This window comes from Aplidium turbinatum, chromosome 8 (assembly GCF_918807975.1).
Source record: "Aplidium turbinatum chromosome 8, kaAplTurb1.1, whole genome shotgun sequence".
NCBI classification, from domain to species: domain Eukaryota; kingdom Metazoa; phylum Chordata; class Ascidiacea; order Aplousobranchia; family Polyclinidae; genus Aplidium; species Aplidium turbinatum.
In genome coordinates this window covers 6708324-6724516 of record NC_137479.1, presented here as the reverse complement: position 1 = coordinate 6724516, position 16193 = coordinate 6708324, and the positions used below count along the sequence as shown (strand labels likewise).

The 16193-nt window shown below is 37.3% G+C and overlaps 1 protein-coding gene across 1 annotated transcript in view; it reads left to right on the top strand.

Moving 5' to 3' along the window:
- The first annotated feature begins 3813 nt into the window (after window positions 1-3813).
- The window catches only part of LOC145775241 (myotubularin-related protein 5-like), a 62712-nt gene continuing 50332 nt past the window's right edge, over window positions 3814-16193 (top strand). The window contains exons 1-8 of the mRNA XM_082586493.1: window positions 3814-4034; window positions 6434-6522; window positions 7352-7783; window positions 7996-8212; window positions 8503-8635; window positions 10389-10497; window positions 12566-12679; window positions 13079-13156. Of these exons, the coding sequence (XP_082442619.1) occupies window positions 3980-4034; window positions 6434-6522; window positions 7352-7783; window positions 7996-8212; window positions 8503-8635; window positions 10389-10497; window positions 12566-12679; window positions 13079-13156 (1227 nt within the window). The 5' untranslated portion in view covers window positions 3814-3979. The remainder of the gene's footprint in view (window positions 4035-6433; window positions 6523-7351; window positions 7784-7995; window positions 8213-8502; window positions 8636-10388; window positions 10498-12565; window positions 12680-13078; window positions 13157-16193) is intronic.

The following is a 16193-nucleotide window of genomic DNA, read 5'->3' as shown; positions in this document are numbered from 1 at the left end:
ACAATGAATCCAAAAAATGAATTAATGCAACAAGTCCAAAACCGCTTACTGTTGTTCTTTAGCATTTTGCGTACTGCAAATCGGATCAAAAGTAAATGAGGAGTGTTCAGCAATCAGTGAAATATGCTGTTGTATCATCAACTTGTTCACAGACCAATCCAGTACGAAACCAATCCGTTTACGATGTTATCAGAACTATAAGCAATAGTCAGTCTGGAAATTTTTTAAGCAGCAAACAAAATACAACATGACCACTAATGGAATACAAACAAATAAACAAACCAGGCAAGAGTAGACCTTACAATTTACAGCAGGTGAATTCATTGTTACACTTTTGGTTGTTCGTTTAGCCTACTACTTGCTGACCTTTGAGATCAATTTATGTGATTATTTATCACAGCAGCGCACAAAGAAAAGTGACCCTACTGGTGTATAAAATGGTTTTCAGTTCCATAGAGTTTCCAATCCCGTAGTTATAGATATCCCTGGAGCCAATTAACAATACTGCTCTGGTAAAATGACTGCTGGATACTTGCTATGAAAGTTTTTCACATGTAGAACACAGCCTAGTTTCCGACCAGATGTTCAGAAATACAGATGAAAAATCCGCTATTTTTATGGAAAAGATTTCTCTTCCAGAACATTTTGAACACTGCGGGAAAGTGCTTTGATCGAAGTTCTAACGCTTGCCATCAAAAAATTTCGCCACACACGTTTCGTGCTATTCGACACAAAGGGTTTCTTTTATAGATAAAATAACCGAAGTAGGCTAGGCTCCTTTTAGTTGTCAACGTGTTTGCAAGTTTGTATTTATGTCTGACTTATGCACTTGTTGTTCCAAGATTGCAGAAATGTTTTGCAATGTGAATAAAGAATGGTAGACAGATAAACTTTGCTGGACATGTCATGCAAATGGACCCAACGAGGCTTCCTCGAATAAATGCTTTGTGGTGAACAAGAGACAGGGAAAAGACCCTCTGAAAGACCGAAAATGAGATACAAAGATCAGCTGAAAGTCTCCTTCAGCCATGCAAACATTGATCTGGATTCATGGGAACAACTTGCTAGTGACAGATTAACTGGAGAAAAATAACTAGGGAAGGCACGGAAATTTTCGAAAAAAAAACAGGATACAAAAAGCCCAAGAAAAACGAAACACTAGAAAAGAAAAGCTAAAACTACCACGTCCCCCACCCTCCATACAATATGACTTTTGCCCACGTCTTTTCCATCATAGACTGGGCCTCCAAAGCCACATACCATCCGAAACCAAATTCGATTTGAAGACGAAACCAATGCTCGGACACGAGCTGGAGCCGACAACGATAGCCGAAGGGCTTTTTTCTTTTGCGATCCTCAGTTTTTTATTTACAACAGTTCTCTTCCCGGAGTAAAACAATAATATACACGTCCGGTAGGTACACAACTTAGCGCTTGATACTCCTTTGCAATCGCTCAATCAGCGTGCGATTAAAAACTTAAGTGACTCTGACGTACATCCACACAACTTGTGCGGTAATTCGCGGCAAACGCTTTATCTAACTCTTGTGACGTCGTATTACTATTCGACAAACAAACGCAGAATTTTTGGTCGTTCGACAAGACAGAAAAAAATCGCAGCCCTGCTGAGGATGATTACCAGAAATTTTAAAATGTTTGCGGAAACTCCGATCAACCCCAACTCTTAACCCTAACCCAGGGTAGGCACTTTTACGTATTACACTGCCCGAAAAGGTAACCGCAACCATGCGTGACATACGACATCGCTGATGTTGGTAGCGCTATCATGTGTGACATTACTCAACACGTGATTAACTGGTCGTCTTTATCGAAAGATTTTGATACAAAGAAATTTAACTGAATGCATCGCCACAACCAGCGTTGCCTAATGGTTAGGGCAGAGGAGTAGTAATTTCGATTGCATGGGTCGATTCCCACCCTCTACTAATACTATTTTTTCTTCAACTGAACTGAGTGCAAGAAGAATCGTAGTGACTGCATTATTGGTGTTTTAGTCACAATTTTTCTCATAAACTCCATTGATTGCCGTCACTACGATCCTTCTTGCACTCAGTTCAGTTGCAGAAGAAAAAATAGTATTAGCAGAGGGTGGGAATCGAACCCATGCAATCGAAATTACTACTACTCTGCCCTAACCCATTAGGAAACGCTGGTTGTGGCGATGCATTCAGTTAAATTTCTTTGTATCAAAATCTTTCAATAAAGACGACCAGATAATCACGTGTTGAGTCACGTCGTGCATGATAGCGCTACCAACATCAGCGATGTCGTATGTCACGCATGGTGGCGGTTACCTTTTCGGGCAGTGTAATACGTTAAAGTGCCTACCTAACCCAGCGACTTCGGCAAACTCTTAGGATCATTACCGGAAATTTTAAAATGTTTGCGGAAACTGCGGAAAAACGGAAACTGCAGTCAGCGACTTCGGCTTTGTTCTACCGGAAACTCCGATGACCAGCAACTTCGGCCTTTTTTAACTTTTTCTCTCGATCTTTTCAAGGTACGAACTGACTGTACGAATTGTTCATGGTACGAATTAGGTTGCACCCCATTTTCCAATCAATCAATAGCCTAATACTAAATAGGATATTTTTGAGTGGTGTATTGAAACGTTTGGACTATTGAAAACCACACAGAAAGTATACGGTACCTAAGCTGATTTTCAGGCCACATGTATGAATGGACGATTATACCTAATTTGCGCCTGTTAGCATTGTAAAATGGATGCAACCTAGTTCGTACCATGAACAGTTCGTACCGTCAGTTCGTACCTTGAAAAGATCGAGAAAAAAACACAAAAAAAGCCGAAGTTGCTGATCGCAGTTTTCGCAATCGCTTTAAAATTTTCCCTCTAAAAAGATCGAGAGAAAAAATAGCTCAAAACCGAAGTCCGCTGATCGCAGTTTCCGCAAACACTTTTCCGCAGTTTCCGCTAACCCTAACCATAGAGTAACCTATGCTCAAACTCTAACCCTCGCTGATCGCAGTTTCCACAAAATTTTTTCCGCAGTTTCCGTTAACCCTTACCCTAATTTCTAACCATAGAGTAATCTATGCTCTAACCCTAACCCTCGCTGATCGCAGTTTCCACAAACAATTTTCTGCAGTTTCCGCTTTTACCCTAACCATAGAGTAATCTTTGCTCTACACCTCGCTGATCGCAGTTTCCGCAAACATTTTTTTGCAGTTTCCGCTAACCGCAGTTTCCGCTTACCCTAACTCTAACCATAGAGTAATCTATGCTCTAACCCTAACCTTCGCTGATTGCAGTTTCCGCAAACATTTTTCCGCAGTTTCCGCTAACTTTTACCCTAACCATAGAGTGATCTATGCTCTAACCTCTGCTCTAACCCTCGCTGATCACAGTTTCCGCAAACATTTTTCCGCAGTTTCCGCTTACCCTAACTCTAACCATGGAGTAATCTATGCTCTAACCCTAACCCTCGCTGATCGCAGTTTCTCCGCAGTTTCGCAATTTCCGCTAACCACAGTTTCCGCTAACCCTCGAGTTTGTTTCAAATTGTTTGGGGAAACTCCGATCAGGGACTTCGGCTTTGTGCTATTAAACTGCGATCAGCGACTTCGGCTTTTTTTAAATTTTTCTCTCGATCTTTTCAGGGTATGAACTGACTGTACGAATGGTTCAAGGTACGAACTAGGTTGCACCCTTGTAAAATTATGTCGCATGACGAAGAATAATGATTTTGCTGTTAATATAGGCTGGTTGTAGCATAGTATATATCTGTAGTTATCTTCAATTCCGAAAGAAATGGAAGTATGAAAAGTTATTAGCCTATTCAAGCAAAAGATTCAATGGAATATAGTATACAAATTTTCGGGATTTGCTCTTCGTTCAGAATTATCTTTTGTGATGAGCCATTGTATGACTTACCGTACCAACTTTGAAATTCTGGAATGTTTTTGTTTTCCTTATTCACCATAGGCCTGTGACTCAACCATGGATCGTTTAATTGATTATTTTGCTGTTGTTGGATATGACCTCGATGCAGAAAGTAAGTTGATTTTTAAAGGAGTGGCATTTTCTCATAACCGCTAAAAGTGAATAATTGAATAAACTGTTTGACTCAGTGTTGATCTTTTGTATAATAATTTTTTCATCATTGCAACTGTCACGGTTTCATCAGCTTTGGTTAAGCTTGTGACTTTTACTTTTAACAGTGAGGCAAATGTACTAAGTACTGTAGTGTAAAACAGCACTGCTTATAAATATTATCCAATAGACAAACTCAATAAAACGTGAAGACCATATTGTAGTCAGACTTTAACTCACAAATTTTGGGCAAAGTTGTGTGCTGTTTTATGGTACAGTATGTAAAAGGTTTCAACAAGCTATTTGTCCACAATTTGTTATAGCCTTTTTTTAGGTTTCGTAGCTTACTAGCATAGTCATGTTTCTGACTTGGGTACATGGACATTCTACCACGGCCAACCTACCGCCTGACAACTGACCCTGGCCGATCTGACATCAGGATATCTCACCACCAGATATATCTCACGACTTGACGCTGATTCCTTACAAATCCGATTAACGCTTTCTCATCAAAGCCCATGGTTTGCTTGGTCCTTGGACATCTGTTGGTCCTGTTTTAGAAAACAGCGTCAGAGTAGTTTTAAATCTTTTAACTGCAATACCGATTGATTACTGATGTTTTTAATATTGTACTATTGATGAAAACTATTTCATATTGATCAATCAAAACTAAAAGCCACTCCGAATCAACATGCTTGAGTAGCCTATATCGCAAAGAGCGTACAATTTACATTTGCTTTGGTGCGGACCGCGTGAAAGACTAGGTATTGCTATTAGTAATCAAAAATTCTTTGCAACTTATTGCTCACATCCTTAACCTGTCTCATCTGTATTTAACTGTGATGTATACAATTACGGAATGACCGTTTCGGTGAGTCCAATTCGGTGAGTCTGATCCCTTAACGGGGATTTTTTCAGTTTTTTTTAAAAATTATTGGGTACCGTAGCCTAATTATCGTTGTTGTTTTAGGGTTAGGGGTTAGAAGTTAGGAACTCACCGAATCGGACTCACCGAATAGTAGCAGACCCATAAAATTAAATCCATACTTTTCTTATACTGCAATTGATGATGTGGGGTGGTTGCACGTGCACCACTGCACCTGTGTGGTGTGGTCTATACTCTGCTTAGCATTTATTGATTCAGAAAATGCTGTTTCTGTAAGGTTGGAGGTCGTGCTTACTGCAAGACAAATTGAGATTTAAGACAGACACAAAGGTTTATTACAAAAAACAATAATTCCAAAAGTGAAAAAAAAGTAAAAAACACTCTCATCCAAATGGTCAGCATTTTGTTATTTGTGATTGATGAACCAAAGGCATCCACTAATAAAACCAAAAATTACTGCACTGTGCATGATCTGATTACGTTTACAGCCGTAGTTCGAAATTTTTCAATCTCATAATTTAAGGATTCATGTGCAAATTGTGTGCAATCCCTTGCAAAAGTTCCCAAATGCTCTGTGGAGACTGGAGAGTATACAATTGTTCTTGACAAGTGATCATTTTTGAGATTTAGATTTGGAGGTGGCTTTCATTTTTGATCAATATAAAATATTTTTCATCAATAAAATAATGCAATATTAAAAACATCAGCAATCAATCGGTATTGGAGTTAGAAGTTTTAAGATAACTCTGATGCTGTTTTCTAAAACAGAACCAACAGATGTCAAAGGTTCAAGCAAACTATGGGCTATGATAAGAAAGTGCTAATCGGATTCATAAGGAAATCAGTGTCAAGTCGTCTAATGGTGAAATGTATCCGGTGGTGAGATGTTCTGGTCCAGGTCGGCCGTGACAGGATGTCCTGTTTGTTTCCAATTTCCATTCGTGGTTGTGTTCATTTTGAGGAACTGTTCATTGACATCATGAAATGATGAAACAACACAACAAAATTTATGAATCCCTCTTTAGTAATTGTTTGGGTCTGGGCCACACATATCTGTCATTACTTTTAATAATTTCTTTAGTGTGAATTCTTTATAGGCTACAAGAGCTCTTCTTGTTTGTGTCTAATTTGGAACTTGAGGAAAAAGAAGGCAGAGAGAGAGATGTTTTTTATGTGTTCTTTTAACACACGAAAAATCGAGTAGTTATATATATACACAAGAACACATATAAATCAAATATACTTATTACTATCTAAACTCTTGACAGCCTGTTTCACCTAAAAGGAGGAGAAGGTCCTTGTTCAAATAGAATTAAGTACACATTAAGAACACATATATAATGGAGAAAGTTTGTATATATATAGCCGTAATAAGACAAGTTCACCTTTCTTAGAATCGCACAACTGAAAGTCATATAAATCATTGCCCACAATAGTCATCACATTTTTTGTCTCATAGCTGGTTGTTATTGCAGATAAAGAGCATGCACTTCGAGGAAAAGTGCTTGTTCGTGTCCCAGACAATGACTGGAAGGATTTTCCGTTTACCTCTGGCATAGAATTGGTATTTTAATGTTTGTTAACAGTTTTTTGAAACATAAAGTTGTTTTTTCATATTGTATATTATTAGTCTTTTTAGTTTTTCTGTTAAGTTTTAATTTTATTTTTGGACTTGTGAAAAGATCATTCCTTAATTATTAACTTTTAGTTTCTTGAATGTCGCAATTGTCAGTTAATAATTGGTGTCATCTTACCTGTGTAGTGAGTATATACCTACTGTAATGCATTTTTCATCTTAACTGCCAAAATGATGATGATTCAGGATAATAGTGACCTTTTTAAACCTGAGCTAAAACTGTCTGCTTTGTAAAATGATGATGACAACTTATATATGTGATGGATACAGCGCTATGTGGAAACACATTACTATAATAATTAATTTATGTGTATTTTCAGTAGCATTGCATTTATGTAATTACTTCTATAAAACTCTTCACTTTGTGGTTTACAATAGAGTGATAACTTCACGATTAATCGAAGTTGTATGACTCTGATGGTATGAGGTAAAAACACATTCATTTCCATCTAGAAATCAACGTTTTTTTGCATTCACGTTGTAAAAAAATGGTTGATTTGCTGTATGCATTATTAATCTTGAGTCTTGGCAGACAGTGTTGCACCTGTAAGTAACTAACAAAGTTTAGCTTTCGTTGAATTTTTTGAAGTAAATAAAGCTGTTTACACTTTCTGAACAATTAGTGTTGTTATGTTTGGTTTTTAATGACCCTAAGTCTTAACTTTTCATATGTGGTTACAGTGCCAATAAATAGTATATATATTTTTCAAAACACTGCTGAATTCTGATGGTGGGTTAATTCATGTGTATTTTTCAGTTTTGTCAGCCCGGGGGATGGTATTTGAGTCGAGAAAAGCAGCCTCCAACCTTCTTTGTGTCCGTTTTGACAGATGAAGAAGGCCACCAGCAATATTGTGCTGTGCACTGCTTTTCGGAACCACTATATTCTCACAGTCCAACTCATGTACGGAATCAACGAAAAAGGCAATCTGTCATCAGTACTCCTCGGCCTGCGTCTGTGTATCGGGCAAAATCAGACAGTGACGTCACGGAAAATGGATTATCCACTTCGGATCTTGCTCACGGAGAAGATTTTATCGATGAGGAGATGTTTCGTGTTGAAAGTGGAGATATCGATGTAATTGCTGAGCCTTTCAGCAACGATACAAACAATTCAGACTCAAAATACAATTATGCACCAAAGTGTTTAGTTTTATTGTCAAGAGTAAAAGATTTTAGAGTTTTAAAAGTAAGTTCTGGAAGTTTTCACTGCACGTAAAGTGTGTCAGCAATTAGTTAATTTTTATTCTTACGAAAATGATTACCGGTATCTTTTACTTTTTGTTCTTGTATTTATGTGCAAATGTAAATAGTCCATTCAGTGAGTTGGTTTTGTTATTTTTTGATCTGCAATACTCAGATCAAAGTTTATCATGTGTATCACCATTATATTTTGTTCAGAACTGTTTGGGTCTCATCTACACTGTTTATATTGAGGGTCTTAGCCAGTCCATAGAAGACGTAATTGCCAAGATGCTTTTAGTTAAAGTCCCACCCCCAGGTTCGACTCTGCTTCGTTTCACAATTGGGGCAGCTGACAAACAGGCACTACAAACCCCTCGAAGCAACCAACTTCCTATTACTCGATCATCTGTTACTATGTTGCTAAAGCAATTAGGTGAATATCTTTAATGTATCAATTTGTAAATTTTGCTTGGTTTTAGTATTTCTATTTTATCATCTGTTGCGTTTAGTCCGTGTTCACAGTTTAGTCATTTGAACATGTGTCTCCTTGTATTGTCCATTCAAAAACTTCACCAAGTTTCCGCTGTTTTATATTTTTTCAATGAGAGAGTTTTAAGTTCTGTGCAATTATATACCTAATTAGCAGTTTTTGTTGACTTGTCTACCTTTTTATTACCAAATAGTTTTACTTTTGATTAACCTGACTAATTTTTCTTGTTTCAGGAATTTTAAATGTTCTGAACATTCTCTGCGCCGCTCTAGTTGACCAGAAGCTTTTGGTTTATTCCTGTAGTTACACCCGCTTGACTGAAGCATGTAATGCTTTGACTGCCCTGATGTATCCCTTTTCTTACAGGTAAGTTTGCAAATGTTTCTTTACATCTAAAATTACTTTGTAAACAAAAGCACCAGAACATGAACGACTGGCAATCTGTTTGAACAAACATCGTGGAGTTCCTAATGCTTAATAAACTTACGATTCAGCAAGCACTCTCGCAACCCAAATCCTATTCTTTACTTCTAAAGTTGCGTGCATGCATGTTAAAAAAAAACTTAAAAGGGGTAATTCAATTTATGAAAGGTTGGTTTTTGCATTGTTTTCTAAACGCACGTTTAGTTTCGACATGGAGTTTCAAAATTCATCAGTGAATCCACGACGTAGTGACAGGCATTGAGCCCTTAGAAAACCTCTTTATGATCACGTGGTTTTATGGAAAACATGTTTGAGATAATTGTGCTATCAGACGCACAAACTGTTACAACATAGTGTGGTTCAGTAATCGCCGTCATCTGTATCAAATTCTTGTCTTTAGATATTTCACATGATCATTATTAGCCAGTCATGCCACTGCTGGCATATGGCTTCCACTTTCCACATATGTTTCCACATCATCCTGTTTTTCGCTGTTCGTATCCAGGTGATGCCAATCTTTTCTTCAATGTTATCCCGCCGTCTTCTTTTCCGTCTCCCTCTAGTTTTCTTCATATCTTGGTGTTTATTCTGTGGTTATTTTGGCCCACCTGCTGTCTGTCATTCATGCTACATGTCCTGCCCATTGCCTTTAGATTTGTTGCTATTTCAATGGCATCTGATATGTGTTTTGTTTCTGATAACTTCATTTCTATGAAGTTAATCTTGTCTAATCTTGTTTTTTCTATTTATGTCTAGTATTAGTCTTTCCATATTCCTTTGGCTGCTGCCAGTTTTTTTGTTTGTTGTTTTGTGAGTGCCCACTTTTCTGCTCCATATGTTGATGCTGGCAATATTACTCTGTTCATGGTTTTTCGTTGTAAGCTCATTGAAATGTTCTTACTCTTTAAAAAAGAGATATTGACCAAATCTTCTCCAACCTGATGTTATCCTTTATCTTTTGGGTAATTTCAGTTTCGATGTCGTTTCGTGGTGTAATCATTTTCCCTAGTTACTTAATAAGCCGTGTTCACTGTTCACAGTTCACACAACCATGGATGCCGATATGATGTTGATAATAGCAGGCTACATAACAGCAAACAAAATTTTTTTTAGCTGTTTCTTTGGTCATTGATTTGTTTTTTCAAACAGAGTGATATAATATGTGTAGTGTACTGAAATCCTTGCTGTTCAAGCAAAGCTAAGTGTCTTGTTGCCTTACCGTACGCTTTTTATTCTGATGTTACATGTTAGAATTATGTTCAACGAAAGTTGTTTTTATGTTGCACTTTGTATCATATCTAGTTTTCTATTTGAAATTTGCAAATAAGTGCTTTCGCTGTTACTGGCGCTTGGCGATATTTTTATCACCATTTTAACTGATTTAAATGCTGTCTTAATTAAAATGATCTCGACAGCTGACATTCTTTTAAATGTCTGCGCTTTATGAGATTTATTCAATGCAAAGTTGGTCATATCACAGACCGATTGATGGTATCCATCCAGAACCTGCACGTTCTATAAATAGTGATGACTTAGGTCAAGAGCGTTTGGTACAGTTTCTAAGTAATAAAAAGGATTATTATTAATCACGATAAACATGAGAGCACTAAAGTTTTTGAAACAATTTTCAAGTTTTAAACTTATCAGCGGTTTAAGTTGTCCCTAGTTTCACGTTGAATATCTTTTCCGCTTCCAGTTATCCTTACATTCCTATTTTGCCGAAACATTTGTTGGAATGTACGTCATCACCTACTCCCTTTCTTATCGGAATCCATTCCTCTTTCAAATCAGAACTTAACGAAATGGTGAGCAAAGTAGATACAGATGAAAGTTTCAATTGACCAACCATTCCCAACCAGTAAATTAGTTTTTTTTGCATTGATTTAACGTCTGCAAACTTTCATACAATACAAAAAGGAAAAAACAGTTGTCAACACTTATCGCTGTATTGTTTCTACACCACGCCTACGCACCTGGTTGTTTAAAAATTATCACTTCTTTGAAGCTGCAGTTTAGTCGGTGACCCTCATATTGTCACTGCACTACCCAATTTCATGTAATTTGATGTTTCGATTTTTACATTTGATTTCGGTAATTATATATAATTTTGCAAAAAAAGAACGACGTGACTTTTCATTGTCTTTTGCAAAGTTGCTTAAACGTTAGCGGTACTGCAGGGTTGATCGGTTTAAACCGGTTAAAACCTGGTTTAAACCAGGCAGTTTTGACCACCTATTACTGGTCAAAACCCCGTTTAGTGTATGAATCAAGTTGCTTTTCAATTGAATTAAAAATATTACCCTCCATGTTTAGTAATGGTGTTCAACTAGCCTATACTTTGTTTTGATCAACAATAACCTAAATGCTGGATTTGGAACAAAAAATATTCAATTTTACCGTTTATTTTTGATATTTCAATCTGTTGGTTACCATATTTTACGGACTAAAGCGCATCCGATTATAAGGCGCACTGTCAATAAATTGCTTTGATTACTTTTTTGTTCAGACATAAGGCGCACCGGGCTATAGAACGCACCGTATTTTAAGGAGTATGGGTTACTGTATAAAGCTCATTAAACAAAAATGCGTAATAAATGTAAGGAAGTCACAATAGTACAAATACAATGAGCAAAAGAAAAAATGGGCCTAGTGAATATCACAGTTGCTAATTGCTTTTACCGTAGTTTATTGTGTAAGACGGTGGTTTATTTATATAATAATAGTATCGGTACTGGTTTTGAGTGTAGGCAATAAAGCACTACTTGATCCATACATTAGGCACACCGGCTTATAAGGCGCACGATCAATTTATGAGAAAAAAAAGGATTTAAATTGCGCCTTATGGTCCGAAATATACGGGTATTTTAATTATTGAGAAAATTCAAACTCTAAAAATAAGTTTCTGATGAACCAAAAAATGCTTGGTAGAACGATGAACAATTTGCACAGCCAACCCCACTAGTGGGGAACAAACCGACGATGGATTATGATGATGATGATGAACTGAAGTACAAGAATTTATTCCAACAATTTTTTTTTTTATGAAAAACATTTGCCATCAAATTTTGCCTGACAGGTCGGTATTGGCGGCCATTAATGAAAGTTCAGGCGGTCATGGCCGCCAGCTATTTCGTGGCCTGCATATTAAAATAGTCACAACTCACAACTGCTTTTATATTTCCTAAATAGCCCATAGCCCAGGTAGCCGACCATTCTCTACATAAAAATATTTTTTTGGGTTTTGACTGGTTTAAACCTAGTTTTTACCGGTTAAAACCAGGTTTAAACCGCTTAGTGGTCAAAACCAGTTTTGACCACTTAGAGATCAACCCTGCGGAACTGCATAGCTTAAAATGACCTTTACAATTATTAGCAATTGTGACCACTGATCACTGTGTGACTGTGTGTGCAGTACAGCACTGTTGTTGGCAAAGCTGGTTTGCTTATGTGAATAAGCCATCGCAAAAACTTGCAATGCATGTTACGAAATGAGTGGTTACACCGAAGAGATACCCTCCGTTACATTGTGTTTGTCAGCTGTCAAATAAGTATTGAACATTCATTTGCGTCAATTTATATCAGTTATCGTCGTATAAACGCGTTTCCTATGCATTGCATATGCTACGCAAAGATAATTTAATATATCATTTGAAAAAACCTAATCTAAAGATAAAAACTTACCTTTCACCAAACTTTGCAAAACGACGATTGTTTGAATGTTTGATAGTTGGCCAGATCTTTCTCATTTTTTTCGGACTTCGTTTTATGCTCTGAACGCCATAAGTAAGTAGGTCAACCCCATTAATGGTATATTTTTGTGAAATGACCTTTTTCTGATAGATGAAATTGGATTAACTGGTGTTGGTATTTCAGTTGGATGTGATCACTGTGGATTTGGACGGAGGAGTTATATCCATTCCAGAATGCGTAAACATTCCAAGCATTCCAGAACCTTTTTACACCAGCGTTGTGGAAGCCCTCACAAAGGTCAGACGGCTCTTCGTTTGTTGCTGATGGTTTTGTGTAAGCAAAAAAATTGTATATGAAACAAATACAAAGTTGCCACACCGGTAGAGGCTAGGAACCTGCCTTTGAATAAGACATTTTGCGTTGGATACCTTTTAACTTACGTAGAAATGACCCAAGTGCGATTGATACTTAGTAACGTTGAAACGACCGATATTATAGCTGTGCAATGTGCATGGCTGTTATAAAAATCCACAGCGATATGTAATCTACTATTATTTTCTAAATAAAGTTTAATGTAAACATGATGCACACGTTTCGTTTGCAACCATATTTCTACCTTTACTTTGGCGAGCTAGGACTCTTCTGTGCTAACTCTGTGTACAAGTTCCATTGTATTGACTTCGACATTTCTTGCAGGTTTTATGTCCTGATTTGGTGGTTGCTGATTGGGCCTATCCACCAGAGCAAGCAAGGACATCAGAACCCGAAAGACTCGTAAGTTTGTTTTGCATAAAAATGATCATTGTGAAAATGGTGCTCCGAAATGTCTTTGCTTCGTATGTGTCACTATTGTTCACGCTATAGTCCCAGACAGCAAAATCGATCCTTTTTTACATTGATTCAACGTTTGCAGACGTTGAATCAATGTAAAATACTGTTGATTTGCTGTCTGAAAGCATACAACTGATGTAACAACTTTGTAGCAAACATGTTTAGCACATGTTGGCTCTACATTGTTGAATGTTGAGGGTTGGGACCCATTTATATCTCTTACACAGAACAGACTTTCAAGTTGAGATCGTGTTTTTAAATCTCGGTTATCATGTCCCTATAAGTTGTCGATGGGATTTTTTGAAGTCTCACTTCCAAAATTTGCTTCTTGATAGCTGCAATGCTGTTTTTTTCTGTTACATTACTGATTTGGCTTGTAGTTTCAATGATGTTATTGCTGCTGTTGGTGTCTTTTAATCGTAACACCTTCCAACGCCAAACTACTCAGTTTACATTTGTATCAATGTATTTTTACTCACTTCAAGGCTAAGTTATCCCGTTTTCATGGAGGTTTTGGTGAATATATACTGTTTGAAATCGTATGAAGCACTAGGCAGCTGGCCATGTTTTGCCTTTTAACTTTCGTATCTAAGGTTTTGGTGGTAATGGTATCAAGGTCTTCACTTTCATAGTGCTAGCCTCGGCATGTGGAATCGTTTACCTCGATTTTTCTTATTTATTTTCATTGCGAAATTAGAAAAATTTCTCTGCTTTTGGATGGCAAGAAATTTTATTTATGTTTTGATGTATCTAGTTTACAGTATTAATTGAAAAATCGACGTTGTTGTTAAACATTTTGTATCTGCACCAAACCTTGCAAAGCTTAGAAAGGAAGCAATGATGTGAAAATATATCCAATAGAATTATCTCCGGCCGTTTCGGCTCGTCGTAATGGGTGGTGCCTACTTTATGTAACACACGGCACCATAAAAAGTTAACAAAACAACACAGCCAACAAGTCAGTCTTTTTTACATTGATTCACCGCCTGCAGATATTCAATCAATGCAAAGAAGGACTAATTTGCTGACTGGGATTTGTATGCATTTGGTCAACTTGCTGCTTTGTGACATGTATAGACTTTAAATTGCCATGTAAAAAATGGAAACGATCTTTTCACTTTGCTGAGTTTGGTTTAACTTTAATTGTTGGTTTGTAGAGTTTTTGACCTCCAGGTCAATTTGTAACTACTGGGTTGTTGTTGGCATGCCATCAGTGGTGGCAAGTGTAAAAAGTCGTTTGTTTTGCGTTAGCCGTTATTGAATCACTGTCGGCTAACAAAAAATAGCCTAATGCCACAAAGACATAGAAAGGCAGTCCAGGTAATGGTGTCAGGTCCGTATAATGTTCCACACTCCACAGTAATAGCAAGCGCGCATGACATGTTAGTATGTCTACCGCAAGCAACCAGCAGTATAGTCGATATAATCTTTCATTACTATCACATGGCTGATTTATTATCTCAAGAAGTAAATCAACTGTAAAATCAATTGAGTCGATATTGATCCGTCTGTTTGTTCAAAATACAGTATGTAACAAGTACAATAGTACATGTACTATGCACATATCATATATATATAATAATATATAGTGCACGAACATGTTGTTAAGTACAGTATAATTCACATGCGCATATACTAGTGTACTGTATATGCTGTGCAGTATGTAGGCTGAGAATCAAAAATGGATGAGAGCGCTGAAAATTGATTGCAACAATTACATTCTTGCTTTCCCAGACAGTAAAGATGACAGATTTTGCTATCTGGCTTCTTACTCATACAATTAGACGTGGAATTTGCATCAAATTATGTTTGCTCATTGTGTTTTAGTTTCAACTTTCAATTGAGCGGCAACTTTTCCCTCGTCAACGTCATATCCTGCTTTCAATCCATAAACGACATGATCCCCAATCCCCATGCACTTGTCTGAGTTTGCATGAGAAGTAATTGTGATGTATCATAACTGACGATTGACAACAAGGCACTTGGATTGAGCAATGTTCAAGTTTCGAACAATGATGAAACCAAAAAAACAAACAAAATAATTTTGAACGTTTTTGGCGCAGCACCGGGTTCTTTTCAAACTAAACTATACAAGCGTTCAATCAATGTACACTAGATTGTAGAAAGGGTTGACTTTTGACCACCTTGGTGTTGCAATGAGCACGTTAGAGTCATTCAGGTTACCCCAGACAACAAAATCCGTCACTTTACAATTAATTCAACGTTTGCAGACGTTGAATTAATGCAAAAATGAAGGATTTTGCTATCTGGGGCACTCTTTTTTCTGAGTATGCATATGACGTTTGCGGTGTATTGTAGTTCACCTGACTAATCTGTGGACGTGTGTGTCATTCAGTCACAACTATAGCACAAATATGCACTTGCGTGTACGACGTGGGTGTATGTCACCGCTATTTCGTCTTGTGGCTTATTTCTGGTTTTTCTATTTGTGTAATGGCTTTGAACAGATTTCACACTTTATTATGGTGGACACGAAATTGCGTTGTTAGAGCATTTTTTTGTTTTCATCTTCATCTCTAGCAAAACAAAGGCTGGAAATCAGCCCTGTTTTACGTTGAATCAAATCTGCAAACATCGAATCGATCTAAATATGGCCTGACTTTGTGGTTGAGAATATAAGTTTTCTAAAATTTGAACGTAGTTAAAGCAAGGTCATCGACGTTCGATTGATGTGTAGTTACGTTGGTCCACCGTCATCGTCGCTCATGCCATTACCTATGTGACCTTTGATGTACTAACTAGCTGGCGAAATCATTCCTTTTTCACATAGTCTGCCAGACGTTGAATTGATATGAAAATGACCGATTTTGTTAGCTGAGCATATGCTGAGCTTGTAAATATCTCCATCGTTCCAGTGTCCGAGTTGTCATGTAGTGTCTACCCCAGTTTGGCAGAGTGTTCTTGTGCCTTTGGTGAAGTGAGACTCGTGGTGTTAAACTTATTCCAAGCTTCGGGAAGA